This window comes from Pristiophorus japonicus, chromosome 18 (genome assembly GCF_044704955.1).
Source record: "Pristiophorus japonicus isolate sPriJap1 chromosome 18, sPriJap1.hap1, whole genome shotgun sequence".
Taxonomy (NCBI): Eukaryota; Metazoa; Chordata; class Chondrichthyes; family Pristiophoridae; genus Pristiophorus; species Pristiophorus japonicus.
In genome coordinates this window covers 26,437,596-26,451,294 of record NC_091994.1, presented here as the reverse complement: position 1 = coordinate 26,451,294, position 13,699 = coordinate 26,437,596, and the positions used below count along the sequence as shown (strand labels likewise).

The 13,699-nt window shown below is 39.4% G+C and overlaps 1 protein-coding gene across 4 annotated transcripts in view; it reads right to left on the bottom strand.

Moving 5' to 3' along the window:
- Nucleotides 1-7,585: 7,585 nt before the first annotated feature.
- The window catches only part of LOC139228614 (transcription factor E2-alpha-like), a 143,104-nt gene continuing 136,990 nt past the window's right edge, over nt 7,586-13,699 (bottom strand). For all 4 annotated transcript variants that reach the window (XM_070859793.1, XM_070859794.1, XM_070859795.1 and 1 more), the window contains exons 19-20: nt 10,749-10,894; nt 7,586-9,480 (exon numbers count right to left, since the gene is read on the bottom strand). In XM_070859793.1, coding sequence (XP_070715894.1) covers nt 10,752-10,894 — 143 coding nt within the window. In that variant the 3' untranslated portion in view covers nt 7,586-9,480; nt 10,749-10,751. The remainder of the gene's footprint in view (nt 9,481-10,748; nt 10,895-13,699) is intronic.

Here is a 13,699-nt window from a genome sequence, read left to right as displayed (position 1 = left end):
ACCAGCTATCAAAAACTCTAGAACAGTTGAACCCAAACAGGAAAAATCAATGGTCAGGCATATGAACAAAATAATTGACCCAATAGGACATAAGCACAGATAGTCCTATCTGAGGAAATAGCTACACACCAGATCATCTACTTATCGTTTTTTTTGGTAATTTAAATGGCAAGCTATAATTATTATGCCTGCCCACAAAAATAGATCAAAGTTGGATATTGGTAACTACAGAACAGTATCCCTGCCATCAATTCCATTAAAGCAATAAGAGAATACTTTATTTCTCACCAGTACTTCAAAATAATATCTTTTGTAATTTGGACCTTTTACACAGGCCCATATAGTGACATTATGAGAAGGGATCTGGAGAATCTGTACTACTAGCCTCTTTTCTTTGGAAGTGAAGCTGACGCAAAATGAGATTTAAAAAAAGGTACTTTCATAATTAATTAAAACTATAAATCGAGATACATCATAGCCATAATGGCATATTCCATATTTCACCTTAATAACTAGCGACATGTAGCATCTATGTTACACTCAAAACGCTATGCCCCTCAATACGAAACTGGAGGGCTTCCCTCTTCTGATTTATTGAACAATCCAGCTTGCTTTGAGACATCATGCCTCAATTCTCGGCTGCTATTTGAGAAAGGGGAGAAAATAAGCTTTTATTTTGAACAGTAGTCAGTTCAGAAAAAAATCATGAATTTCTTACAATTACAGAATAAAACACACAATAAAAAAGGTTATATTTAATAAATCTGATCCAGGACAAACCTCAGGCCTGTAACATATGTCCTAAGATTAATTTTCCACAAGTTCTGACCTATGTTACATTGTCTTGGCTTACCTTGAAGTAATGGTCTGCATTTACTTTCTTATACCTCTAGAACAGGCACTGTCAAAGTTCAAGAACCAAAAGTTTCAAACATAATACACTAGCACGTCTTGACGCTTCCACTGTAACTACAACCCACCAAAATGCACTGTACAATAAACTGAACCCATCAATGTGACCTGCTGTGCTTTATCACCAACCAACTCACTGATGAAAACTGCAGTGTACACTTGCACTCCTTTTCTCTCAGCAACCAGCTCCAATTGCCTACTCCAAGTATTCCAAACAGTAGAGACTTTCAATGTGCTGAAGGTTCTCCCTTACCTAGACCCAAACCAGCATCTCTCCTATCTGCCCTCATGACCTCTCTGAGCTCATTTTGTCTGAGACACAGCTCGACACTATTCTCAATAATACGGACCACCCAACTTCTCTTCATAACCCTCATGCTAGCCGACATTTTCCACGGGCACCATTGCTCAGGTACCGCCCGTCCCTTTAAATCTGTCATCCTCCCCTCGTCAACCAACTCCATCCATAAACCCTCCGCCCCATCTCCAACCTTCCCTTTCCTCTCCAAAGTCCTTACACCTCACTACCAATATTCCCTCTCATATTTATTAGGCTGCCCGGCCCATTCAAAATTCCTTGCATGCGCAATTTTTCCATTTTAAAGCCAGTGCGCTGACTGCACATCTCTTGATCCCTCCACTGCCTGTGTCGTCAGTCTGCTTCTCTGACCAGAACTATATGAGTTGCAGTAACATTGGGAACACCAAATCCATTGTCTTCAGCCTCCACCACAAATTCCGTTCACTCGCCAAGTGTCAAGCTGCGATTCCATCTGACCATTGCCTCAGGCCGAACTAGACTATTCGTAATGTTGGTGTCGTATTTGACCCCGAGCGCAGCTTCCAATTCCATAGCCTGTCTCCACCCCTGCCTGCTGCTGCTGCAACCCTCATTCCTTCTTTTGCTACCTCCACCCTCCATTATTCCAAAGTTCTCCTGGCCAGCCTCCCATAAACTGGAGCTCATTCAAAACGCTGCTGCCTGTATCCTAACCCACACCAAGTACAGCTCCCCAGCAACCCTGTGCTCACTGACCTAGATTGGCTCCCAACACCTCCAATTTAAAATTCTCATCCTGGTGTTCAAATCCCTTCAATGTCTTGCTCTCATCCAGCCCGACAACCCTCGGAGAACTCTGCATTCCTTCAATTCTGGCCCCTCATTCAGCTCCATTCCTTCCGCTTCACGATTGACAGCTATGCCTTCAGCTATCTAGACTCCAAGCTCTGAAATTCCATCCCTAAACCTCTCCCTCCATTAAGACCCTTCTTAAAATCTACCGCTTTGAGCAAGCTTTTAGTCACTCCAATTATAATTTTTAGCTTAATGGCAATTTCTATCCGATTACATTCCCGTGAAATACCATGGGCCATTTTCCTATGTTAAAGATGCTATATAAATGCAAGATGGTGTTGAAGATTCATGCCGTATCGTTAGCAATGCTACTCCCCATCAAATGCTGCAACCCAACACAACAATCTTTCAATTTTTCATGCTATCAAATCTCACTTTTTCCATTTCAGTTTCTGCTTCCTCAGTGTATCAGCAGTAGCACATACACAAAAGATGATCACAAAGAAGCAGGCAAAACACAACAGGAAATACAAATTTGAATTGGGCTCCAATAGAAATTTACAAAAAGTAAAGCAAGAAAATGTGCATAAATCTCATTGGAAATTTCTTATCCCTGAACCATTTTACTCATTAATTCTAAATAAAGAACTTGCATATAACATTGTTCATGTCCTTGGGATATCAGATTCTTTGAGGAAACTTATTGGCTAAGAACTAGGAGTACGCCATACAACCCTTTGAGCCATTCAATAAGATAATGGCTGATCTTCAACTTCAACTCCAACTCCTTTCCCACCCTATCCCCATATCTCTTGGGAGTCGAAAAATCTCAACCATGAATATAGTTAACAACCAAACATCCACAGGCCTCTGGAGTAGAGAATTCCAAAAGATTCACAACCAAAGTTCCCTCTAATTTCTTTTTTGGCCCTGCACAGTCCCTTACCCATTCAAAATTCTATGCATGCACAGTACCTTTAGAGCACTGCGCAGCTGATGGGAAACAATCCTGAGTGAAGACATTTTTCTTCACCTCAGTCCTAAATGGATGACCCCTTATCCTGAAACTATGCCCCTTAGTTCAGACTACAGCCATTCAGCATCTACTCTCAGAATCTTACAGGTTTAAATGAGTTCACATCTCGTTCAGAACGCCGGAGAATATAGGCCTATTCCATTCAATCACTCCATATAGGACAACCCTCTCATCCCAGGAATCAATCTACTGAACCTTTGTTGCACCTCCTCGAAGACAAGTATATCCTTCCTTTGGTACGGAGAGCTATGTTTTCAGAAGAAACTTATCAATATGAAATGTTTTTTTCAGATGAGACATTAAACTGAGGCCCTGTCTGCTCTCTCAGGTAGATGCAAAAGATCCCATGACACTATTTTGAAGAGCAGGGGAGTTATCCCTGGTATCCTGCTCAATATTTATCCCTCAATCAACACCACTAAAACAGGTCATGGTCATATTGCTGTTTGTGGGAGCTTGCTGCCTGCAATTGGTTGCTATGTTTCCTACATTACCATAGTGACTACACTTCAAAAGGTACTTCATTGGCTGTAAAGCCCTTGAGGTTGTGAAAGTTGTGAAAGAAATGAAAGTCTTTCGTCCTTATTGGCTGTGATAGGCTTTGGCATATCCTGAGGACATGAAATATACCATCCACAAAGCCTGAAACTAAGCACAGGCATCATGCAGTTATATATTATACATACACACACACACACACACTAGGATAGCAGGCAAAAGACCACAAGATCAAGATGGCGCCAAATAGAGGTTTTAACCTAGTAGTTTTGTTCTCTGATTGGATACATTTTGTATATGGAGATTCAGCAAAAGTTTTGCTTTTCTTTTAAACATTTTTATTCTACAGTATATCTTTCCTTCAACCTAAACACTCATGCCTAGTCCAAAGTTTGTTTTCATATTGATACAAACTTTAGTGCCCAGTATAAAAAAAAAATATATAATGCACCTCCAACTTACTTATTTCCTTGTAGCCTTTATACAAGTTAATACTGCAGAAGCAATGCTAAGTGATTAATGTTATATGGGGGAAAAGACAGCTGAAGGTGTCACAAGGGGAAATTGATACACTAGGAAAGTGGAAGTTAGGGTATGAACCAGAAATTTAAGTTAATTCTAAAAGCAACTTGAAATAAAATACTTAAAGGCTTTTAAAAAGTTCTCAATAGCAGAGCATTTCTCCTCACAGGAACATGTTAACCTTATGTCTAATAGGGCACTTTCTACAGGGTGCAAGAGAACTACGAAACAAAATCTCTTCTGAGGGACTTTCATATCTGAAAGAACAAATTAAAATCTTTAAAGATTTGACCACACAGAAACCACACTAGCAAATTCTAACCACATCTCTTTGAAAATCTGAAGGAATAGAAGGGTGCAATATTTTTAGTCGAAGGCCTGGGGAAGCATCTATTATTGAGTCTTTTTATCTATTACTCATACACACCTTGCATTCTCAGATACTTTCACAACAGATTGCTAATTGAATTGCCCCCAGGAATAAGCTATTACCCAGCTAACTACTTTCTGGGCAGCATATGTAGTTAACAGTAGTTGCAAGATGGAATTTGGAAACAAACTTGCAGTTTTCCACATTTACCAAAAATATTCCAGAGAAACAAGTCTCCTGGCGCAGGACAAATCCCAATTTATCCATCTAATTTGGGACTTTGGGGGCGGGGGGGGGGCACGAAGGAAATTAAAACCTTTCAAAATTAGAGGGGGTGGGAAGACATGGTACAATCTCAGCAATTCAAAATTCTAGGCTTCATAAGGAAAAGGTACTAGGTGGCATGCTGCATGGTATGCAGTTAAGAGATGATCCAAGGTCAGAAAAGAAACAAATAATTCCAGGAGGCAAAATTTGAATATACATGTAGTTGCAGATGGAAATTCATCCATAAAAGCAATAGTTTGAGAATGGAATGTTTAAACTATTATTCTCAAAGTTTTTCTAGTAAAATGGCTCACTGTTGAAAAGACCAAAAAAAATTCTATTTAGAAATATTGTAAGTTACTCTTTCAAACTGTACTTCCAATAATTTCAACAGGGAAATGAAGTATTCTTCCTCAAGTCATGTACTTCCATGTTTCGATTGTACCCTTGTGTGCTTTAAATAATCTTTAGTGTTAGGCTAAATTCTTAAATATTACTGAGATATCAGGACTTCAAAATTGCATATATAAATATTGAATTGTCATTTATTGTAGTTATGAAAATATCTGTAGTTCAATTCAAACCAATACCCTTCCCAATACTAACTTTTACATAAATAAGTTTTAGCAATCCATACTAATGTCCCAACAAAACTCAATGTAATTTGTCAATTAGCAACTATGCTCCATCACACCCAAATTTGTTTATTCGCATTGAATAGAAATTCTATATATTTTTTCTTTACACGCTCCATCCAGCTCACTACTCTTCCCCCAAAGTAGGTAGGAAGAGACCTTTCACCCCATTGACCTGGTTGGATCTGAACCTGAAATGAGGGGTGAAATGACTGCATTCTACCCACTGGCATATTGGAAGTTTTACATAGCAAGGAAAAATTGAGCTCTAAACCAATCTGAAAAGGGCCACTGACATCTATATGCATGTTTCAAATACTAATTGTTGCATATTAAAATATAATACAGCAATTACAGTTTATGACACTTTTTCCAAACTGCACAAATGTTTTATAACCTATCCCAATACTGGATGGTTTAGATTATTAACTGTAACAAATTTTAGATAAGGGTACTGTGGACATTGAACATTGGACTGGTCTTTTAGTTTCAGTAGCAATTTTTAAAGAAAGCCTCATAAACCTCATTTTCATCTTGTCGTGGTCATCATGAAATTAAACGTGTTGCATAACAGTAGTTGAGGCGAATTGCATCTCAAACTTTCAATGCCTCTTCCATGCCCAAAGGACTGTGTTAACTCCAATGGTAAAACAATTCCTAGGATCAGGGGAAGGAGAACACTAGTTTAAAAAAAAAAACACGAATTTTGCTAAGACAACTCTGGTTATATCAAAGTACTTCATGTGATACAAACGCAAATGAAATATTGTGACAATTTAATACTTCTTGCATGAAGTCCTTTTCTAGAATGAAAATATATACAAAAATTCCCACAGTGGAAATAGTACAGGTGCCATAAAATATTCTGGAAGAACATTCAAATTAGCTTCCACAACATTGAAACCTGGAGATTATAAACCATTATTTTTTTCAAATATTTGTATTCTGCACTTTGATGATATGCAACACAGGGAAGTCTACAGCACCTGTTCTCAGATGTGGGATATGAAGAGGGACAAGGGAAAGGGCTAAGAGGACCAGAATCAATGATGAATAAAACTATTTTGGTTCTTCCAGATTGGCTGTCGTGTACAAGTCACAGCAATCCCAACAGAAGATGCAGTTTTAAAAACCTCCAGCACTGGTTTATTTTTGAAATTCTGATGTCCCACTCTGGACTTCTGTGACCCTTATTCTTCCATGTGACAGCACGAATGTTGCAGTAATTAAGTGGGATAAAGAGTGCTCCAGAGACAAACAGCAGCAAGATGTTCGAAACAAAAACAGTAAGTGGAGAAAAAGGAAATTGCAAGAGAGAGGGATGGAATTAAAGAGGGGGAGGGAGAGAGAAATGGAAAGGAGTGAGACAGAGAGATGGAGGGGGAAGATGATGAGATGGTGAGGGAGGTGGTGATGGAAAGAGGAAGGAGAGCGAGATTGACGGTCTATTTCACAACCTCAAACTGTCCCGAAGTGCTTGACAGCCAATTAGATACTTTAAGTGTAGTTACAGTTGTGATGTGAGGAAATGAAATGCAGCAGCTAATTTTCACACAGCAAGGTCCAACAAGATTTGTTTGTGACGATGGTTGTGGGATAAATATTAGCCAAGTCACCAGGTTTGAACATGAAGCTCCCCTGCTCTTCAAATAGTGCAATGGGCTCTTTTATGTCCACCCGAGGGGTCAGATGGGGCCTCAGTACAACATCTCACCCAAAAGACAGTGCAGCGCACTCAGCACAGTATTGGTGTCAACTAAGATTACGTGCTGAAGTCTCTGGAGTGGGTCTTAAACCCACATCATCCGACTCAGGCAAAAGTGCTACTGCTGAGCCAAGGTTTACATGAGTGAGCAAAAGAAAATGATAATACAAGCAGAAATTTCAGGACCAGTATCCATAACCAGTGGAGAATTTTTTTGGTAGAGCTGCTGGAGAAACATAGCCACTGACCTGTAGCAAAGCTTCAAATCTCAAGTACTTTACAAATAATTTTTAAAACGGTTAACATTATCCTTCAATTAACAAGTCATAACTGACACAATCAATATGTACAAAAAGTTGCAAAAGAGCAAAAAGGTGTAAGTACAAGCTTTTGAAAGTATATTGCCAGATAATACGACCATTGAGATTACATCAGAAATAGAGTTCTTTCTCCTCTTATTCTCTAAAAGGAATAAAAGTGAAAGTAAAGGTTACAGATGTAAATTACAATACTCTCTTCCCAATACATATTTGCTAATTTACAGTGAAAAAGTTAAAGGCAGCTCTTTTAAATTTAAGGTAAACCCTTTATTACAATGACATTGGGTATACAAGATTAAACGGACATTAAAAAGGAGGGGCATTCCTGTTATAAAAATGGCACATTTATTGCTACATTACTGTTATATACATGACAGTTCTCATTAGCTACTAAGACAAAAGGAAATGATTTAAACTACTTTTCTGAATACTCCAGCCAGCTGTTTTGATGCTTGTACAAATACAAAAAAAACCACAAGGAACTTGAGGCACTCAGCAACACAATCAGAAATCTAATTGTGCAACATTTAAGTACTGTATGGGTGCTAGAAGAAGCCTTACCTAAATGTAGTAAAATAAACTTCTGGAATCAGACATTGAGTAAAAATCTACAAAAAGTAACATTCAGAATCCAAGACATTTTCAAGAATTATGGTATAAAAGGATCGCTGTTGTGAAAATAAGCCAACTTTTTTCCTTAAATTTCACTTTGTAAGGGTATACTGCAAGTCTTTTCTTAGCAAAAAAGCACTAGACAAAAAAGAGGCTTTTAATGAAATGTTAGGCACTGGTCATTTTTCATTCTGTTCACATTGCATCACAAGTACAAGAATGAAAAGGCCACATGTAATTTTTTTTTAAACTATTACATACATCTGCAATACTCAAAATGAGCTGAGAAATGTCACTGCACAATATTTAATGCAGTTCTAGAAATGTCAGGCATTTTACCCTAAAATGTCAAAAATTTTGTTCATTCAGTCCCACGGTTTTGTTGCCCGTTTTCCACTTCACATCTTTTTTTTTTAAAAATAAAAAAAGTTATGTCAAAAGTACTGTGTCTTCTGCTTGGCTGGTGAAAGTCTGTGAATATGTTCTCAGTGGAAGACTGATTCCGTGTTTTATTTGCAATGGGTTCGTTTCCACAGTACACAGGCTGCTGCAGAAATGAATTCAGCTTGGCATAATGCAAGCCACTGTTACACAAGTTGCTCACATCCTGATTAGATTCCACAACCAATTCATATGAATCTTAAACATTTAAACAGTACATTGTGCAGGAATCCTACAAAATGTGGAAATTTTTCCCACTCTTGAATAAGTTCATGACAAACCTATGGTCATACAATACCTAGAATCTGCAACAATATCTGTTGCAATATGAAAGTCTTCAAAGATCTTTCAATTTCTAAGTACACACTATGCCCAGCTACCTTAAAAAACTACAATGTAAAGTCTAATAATGCAAAAATATAGTTTTGCTCATTTTACATAAAATAACTCCCTACAAATGAATGAACTAGCTTTTGTAATGCACTCATATTGTTGGCCCTCCAGATATACCTGATCGTAAAGGTAGGGCAAGAGAAGCTCTGTAGAATATTTTGTCCGTTGGCTAACAATCCCTCCCAGCCAACTACCAGGGAGACATGGAGTGGTCATGTGTCAATTGAGTAAGACAAATATTTTTGCTGGGAATGCTGCAAACCAAGGACACCAAAAGTTTTCTTTTTAAACAATAAGACCAATTGCTTACAAAACAAGCAAAAAAGGACTTTTGAAATTTTGTTCCAAAACAACCTCACATCCTTGTAAGTTTCATTAAAACATACTGGGATTTAAAATAAGCTTAGGCACTAACTCCTTTTTTCCACTGCGGGGAAGATTTTTTCTTTGGGCTGTAGAAAAAATCTTTTTTGCAGCACAGAGATCCAGTACTTCAACGATATGTGTCGACTTTCCCCCCTTTTTAGATAGATATGGCAAATGCACATGTTCACATTTGCAATTCTGATCCAGAAAGGATTTGTCAGTTTATCATCTTTTTGGCAGAACAAGGTCTCTTCCTTAAGGAGAAAGATGACAGATGACGTGTCCCTCCCTCTTGCTCACCACCTTCAGTTAAACCAGGCAGATGGAGCTGGGGAAAAAAAAAGTTAATTGTTAGTGGATTTTACCATTGTGCACACTATTAGCTATTGTCTACGTGCTAATTAATGTACTATAAGCAATACTGCATAGATTTCTATAAAGGCATTTCTTGTTCAGCAAAACTAATTCTCCACAAAATGGTCACTCATGAATTCAGAGTATATTAGTAGAAATGTTCAGTTACAAATTTATACATACTACACAAACAGAAATTAAAGTTAAAAGGGAGTTGCTTTTTTGTTTGGAAAAAGACTTAAATGATTCAATTGAAGTTTTCAAAATTATGAAGGAAATTGACAAAATTGATAAGGGAAATTGTTCACTAAAGGAGGTTTCAAATACTGGAGGAAACAAAAAATTCAAACGGCACATGAAACTTTCCCCACACAAAGGATAATAGACTTGTGGAATAAGTTACGGGGGGGGGGGGGGGGGGAGAAAGAGAGTGAAGTGACAGTATAAATGGCATCAGGGATAATTAAATTGAGGGGAGGGATAACTTATAAAAATGAAACAAGCTTGTTGGTGCCAATGATATTTTCCTGTTCTTAAAAAATGTTTTATTCTCAAATGGAAATTGTTCATAGTTACTAAACTGCTAACATTGTTAGACTGAATAAATACAAATTATGCGTCTTTTCAACATTGAAAGCGCTCTATAAATGCAAATTGTATTTGTTGAAAAGGTTACTTTATCTGGTCTCTTAAAAACTTCAGGGTTAAACAAGTATTATACAATTTTATATTCAAAGGAGTGAAATGAATTTAGATAGAAGTTATTTTTAATATATAAAAATGGCTTCTAATATTGTTCCAAAGGTACCAACAGATCTCTGCCACTTAACCCAAAGGTCATTCTTCATGTATGAGCCTAGTCAGTGAGTATCAGCAGGGTGTGGCACCAAAAAGGAGGTGGCACTGTAGTCAGCCCAATCCTATATCCATGCGCTTTACAACAGGGACCACTAGATTAGCCACCAGGATCAGGGACCCTGGCCAACTTTTCTCCTACTGATCCCAGGACACCAAGGCAAACTGTAGAGTCTGACCACCCAAGATCCACTCAATATTAACAGTACAAATTATTCACTGCCCTATCAGAAACCCTTTAGCACAAAAGTTTATTTTGAGAAGAGTTAAGGGGAAAAAAATGACAGTCTGAAGTACCTGAACTGAGTTGTACCAGTTTACAATACTTATAACTTTAATCAAATGTAATAGAATGAGTTTCTCACATTCTACCAATTAACATTTTACCTCCTACATGTGGCTCACTGCATTGTGATTATCTCCGAGACCAGGATGTGCAGCTGAAAGGGGCAGTGGCTGCTCTCCTACTACTGCAGATACCTTCTCCTCTTCCCTTCGTTTAAGGCAGGCAGCTTTAGGATTCAAATTACGTTCTAGAGACGAAACAGTACAGAAAAATGCAAATAAAAAATACAAACTATAATAAAACTGATAGAAACATCTGGGTATCAACCAGTTGATATATTCTTCAATACAATCCATTTCCTTTCACAAAATTAAAGATGTATGAAGATTTGAATGAAACCCAATATATTAGGAACTATACACTAGAATGACTTAATTCCTTCAGACAAAAGTTTAAAATGACAGATTCCCATAAAAAGCAGGTAGTCAAAGCATCGTTCTGCTTCACTTCATTTAAAGTGGCATAATCTGTATCGAGAGGCAATAAAGGGGTTTCATTCTGCACAAAGTATTCAATTTGTAAGGAAAAACGTCAAGTGCCAGATCAATGATTGAAACAAAATGTAATGAAGAATATTTTTGAATTTTGAAGCATATAAAACTGTTCTTTAATTCAATACAAAAATATTCATAAAAAAGGTAACAAGATTTAACAATGCAAATCATTCTGTATTTTCTGAAAACTATCTTCACAATCTGTTGGACTGCAAATGTTTCCGCAGTTGGTATAAAATCTGTTGCGATACTGTCAGCAACACCCTCACATATCCAATCAATTCACTCCAAGGCTGCTGAATGCTTTTAATGGGGAGGGAATTGAACTTTTCCTTCCAGGTTTTTACAGCACGCTCTGGGTATGGTTTCAATGGCACAGGCAAACCTCCTGTATGTACTTCGTCAAAGTGGTCATTTTAAGTACGTGAGCCCAGAAAATGTCTGTTGGTAGGCTATTCAACTGTAGGGGAGAGGGCATGACAGACGAGTCTAATTCCAACAGCTAGGGGGTAAAACTGCCCCACGTCCCGTTTGGGACACATAATTCGAATTAAATGAAAACTTAGCGCCTGGCAAGATGGGCAGCTAAATATCCTGGAATTTTGGTCTTCTGATGTCAGTGCGACGCAGACGTGCCATGTCCCACTGATGTGTCACAACATCCCTCTCCCCTTTAAAGGGGAGGGCCCCTGCGAACTCTGCAGCCGCTTTCCTGGCGCTCACTGGGCTACTAGGGAGGGTTTCGGCTGGGCCAGTTGCCTGGCACCCAACAGGGAGTGCCGGGCTGGCTGTATGTTGGGCCAATTGCAAAGTCAAGCGGCAAAAAATGTCGGACGCAGTGCAAGGCTCTCTCCTTTAAAAGGTGGCCAGGGCGCCCCAGCCACCACAGCTTTGTGGGGCCAACCTCGCCCCCACGGGGCAATTTCCCCCGTGGGGCATAAAGGGTTCGTCGTGCACAGGCCCAGGGCGAAAATTACAGAGCGTGGCGCTTTCACCGCCTCCATCCTGGGGGCAATTCCGGCCGGGTTGCTTCCACCGGCTGCCCCCGGGCGAAAAGTCCTTAACGCCCCGTGAGCATCTCCTGAAAGGAGCAATTTCAGCCCCCTAATGTTTACATACATTTTGCGGCAGGGCTTTCCCAGATAGATATCAGAAGCAGGGACTCTAGCAATGGTATCCCTGAATTAGGAAGTAGAAATTCAGTGAAATACAGAGCTCTGATCATTGTCTCACCCCAAGACCAGGGATAGAGCTCAAGACCTGTATGGCTCAGTACCATACTACAAGGAAGAGAAATTTGGTTGCTCCTCATTTGAGGCAGTAACCCAGGTGGAGTGGTAATTTTAGCACCCAGAAATTTGTTAGAATTGGTCGAAGAGAGGGGTGCTAAATCAGCCGTTGCACATTGCAGCTGGGGGGAGGGGGTGATAACAAAAGTTTGGTCAATAAATTTGGCGGACCAATTGCGCATGCACGGAACTCCCGAGTCAGACCCGGGGAACTGGCGAACTAGCAATGCCCCCATTAAAGTTTTAGAAATCAGTTTCTCTCAAGCTCAACTGGTATGTCTGTCTTTCTGCTGCTGCAAACTGACTGTGACCTCCGAATGAAGTGCTTCCTCACCCCTTTAAGTAGCCACCAGTTAACGACTCTGCAAGCCTGGTGCTACTGGTTTGCAGCCCCAGTGAGCCTCTAATGAATTTTCAGTCAGGGTGCTAAAAGCTGCACTCCCGGTCAGTAACCTCTTATGCTCCCATTAATGCCTCCTCTGGCTGCTAACTGAGGCATTAGGCAACAGAAAATCCAGCCCGTTCAATAAAACTGCACTCTTTGTTCCAGTTAATACAATCTGGTTGGTCTTCCTTTCAGTTTAATTGGAATTCACAAGCGCTGCTTAGAGCTGCCTTGGTTGACTCGATAGCTAAATATACCATGTGACGTTGTACCGCAGCAGGGTATCCTGCAACTCCTGCTGGAAGTGTGCATGCAGGCCAAATGAAGGCAAGATTGAATTTGGCCAATATTCAGGCTCACACACAGACAATGGCCACTTGGACAAAATACTAGAAAACTGCCAGCACTTCTATAACCAGACTCCAGCGTAAATCACCACTTTCAGGAGGAGGAAGAGTAACAGGAAGAGGAGTAGTGGGGAAATGCTCCTGGCCAGGTCTTGAATCCTTTCAACTACAGACCACTTTCCCACCCTTCATCCAAAATTCAAACAATTTCAAGTCAGTTAGGGAAACCATGTCAACACAACAATGCGTTTGATTTACTTATCAGGTAAGGGAAGAGGAGGAGTGCGTAGATTTTGTGTGTACATCAAGAACATAAACAATTTTGGGACTGCACATATAGTCCTTTATCCTGCATCCTCACGGGTGTTGAAATCAAGACTCATCTGTTCTAACTCATTCTCTCCCAGGAACGCTTCATCTTCCTCAGTCTTCAGGTTTAAAAATATCCAAGCTTGGCAATATCTAACCACTACTTTC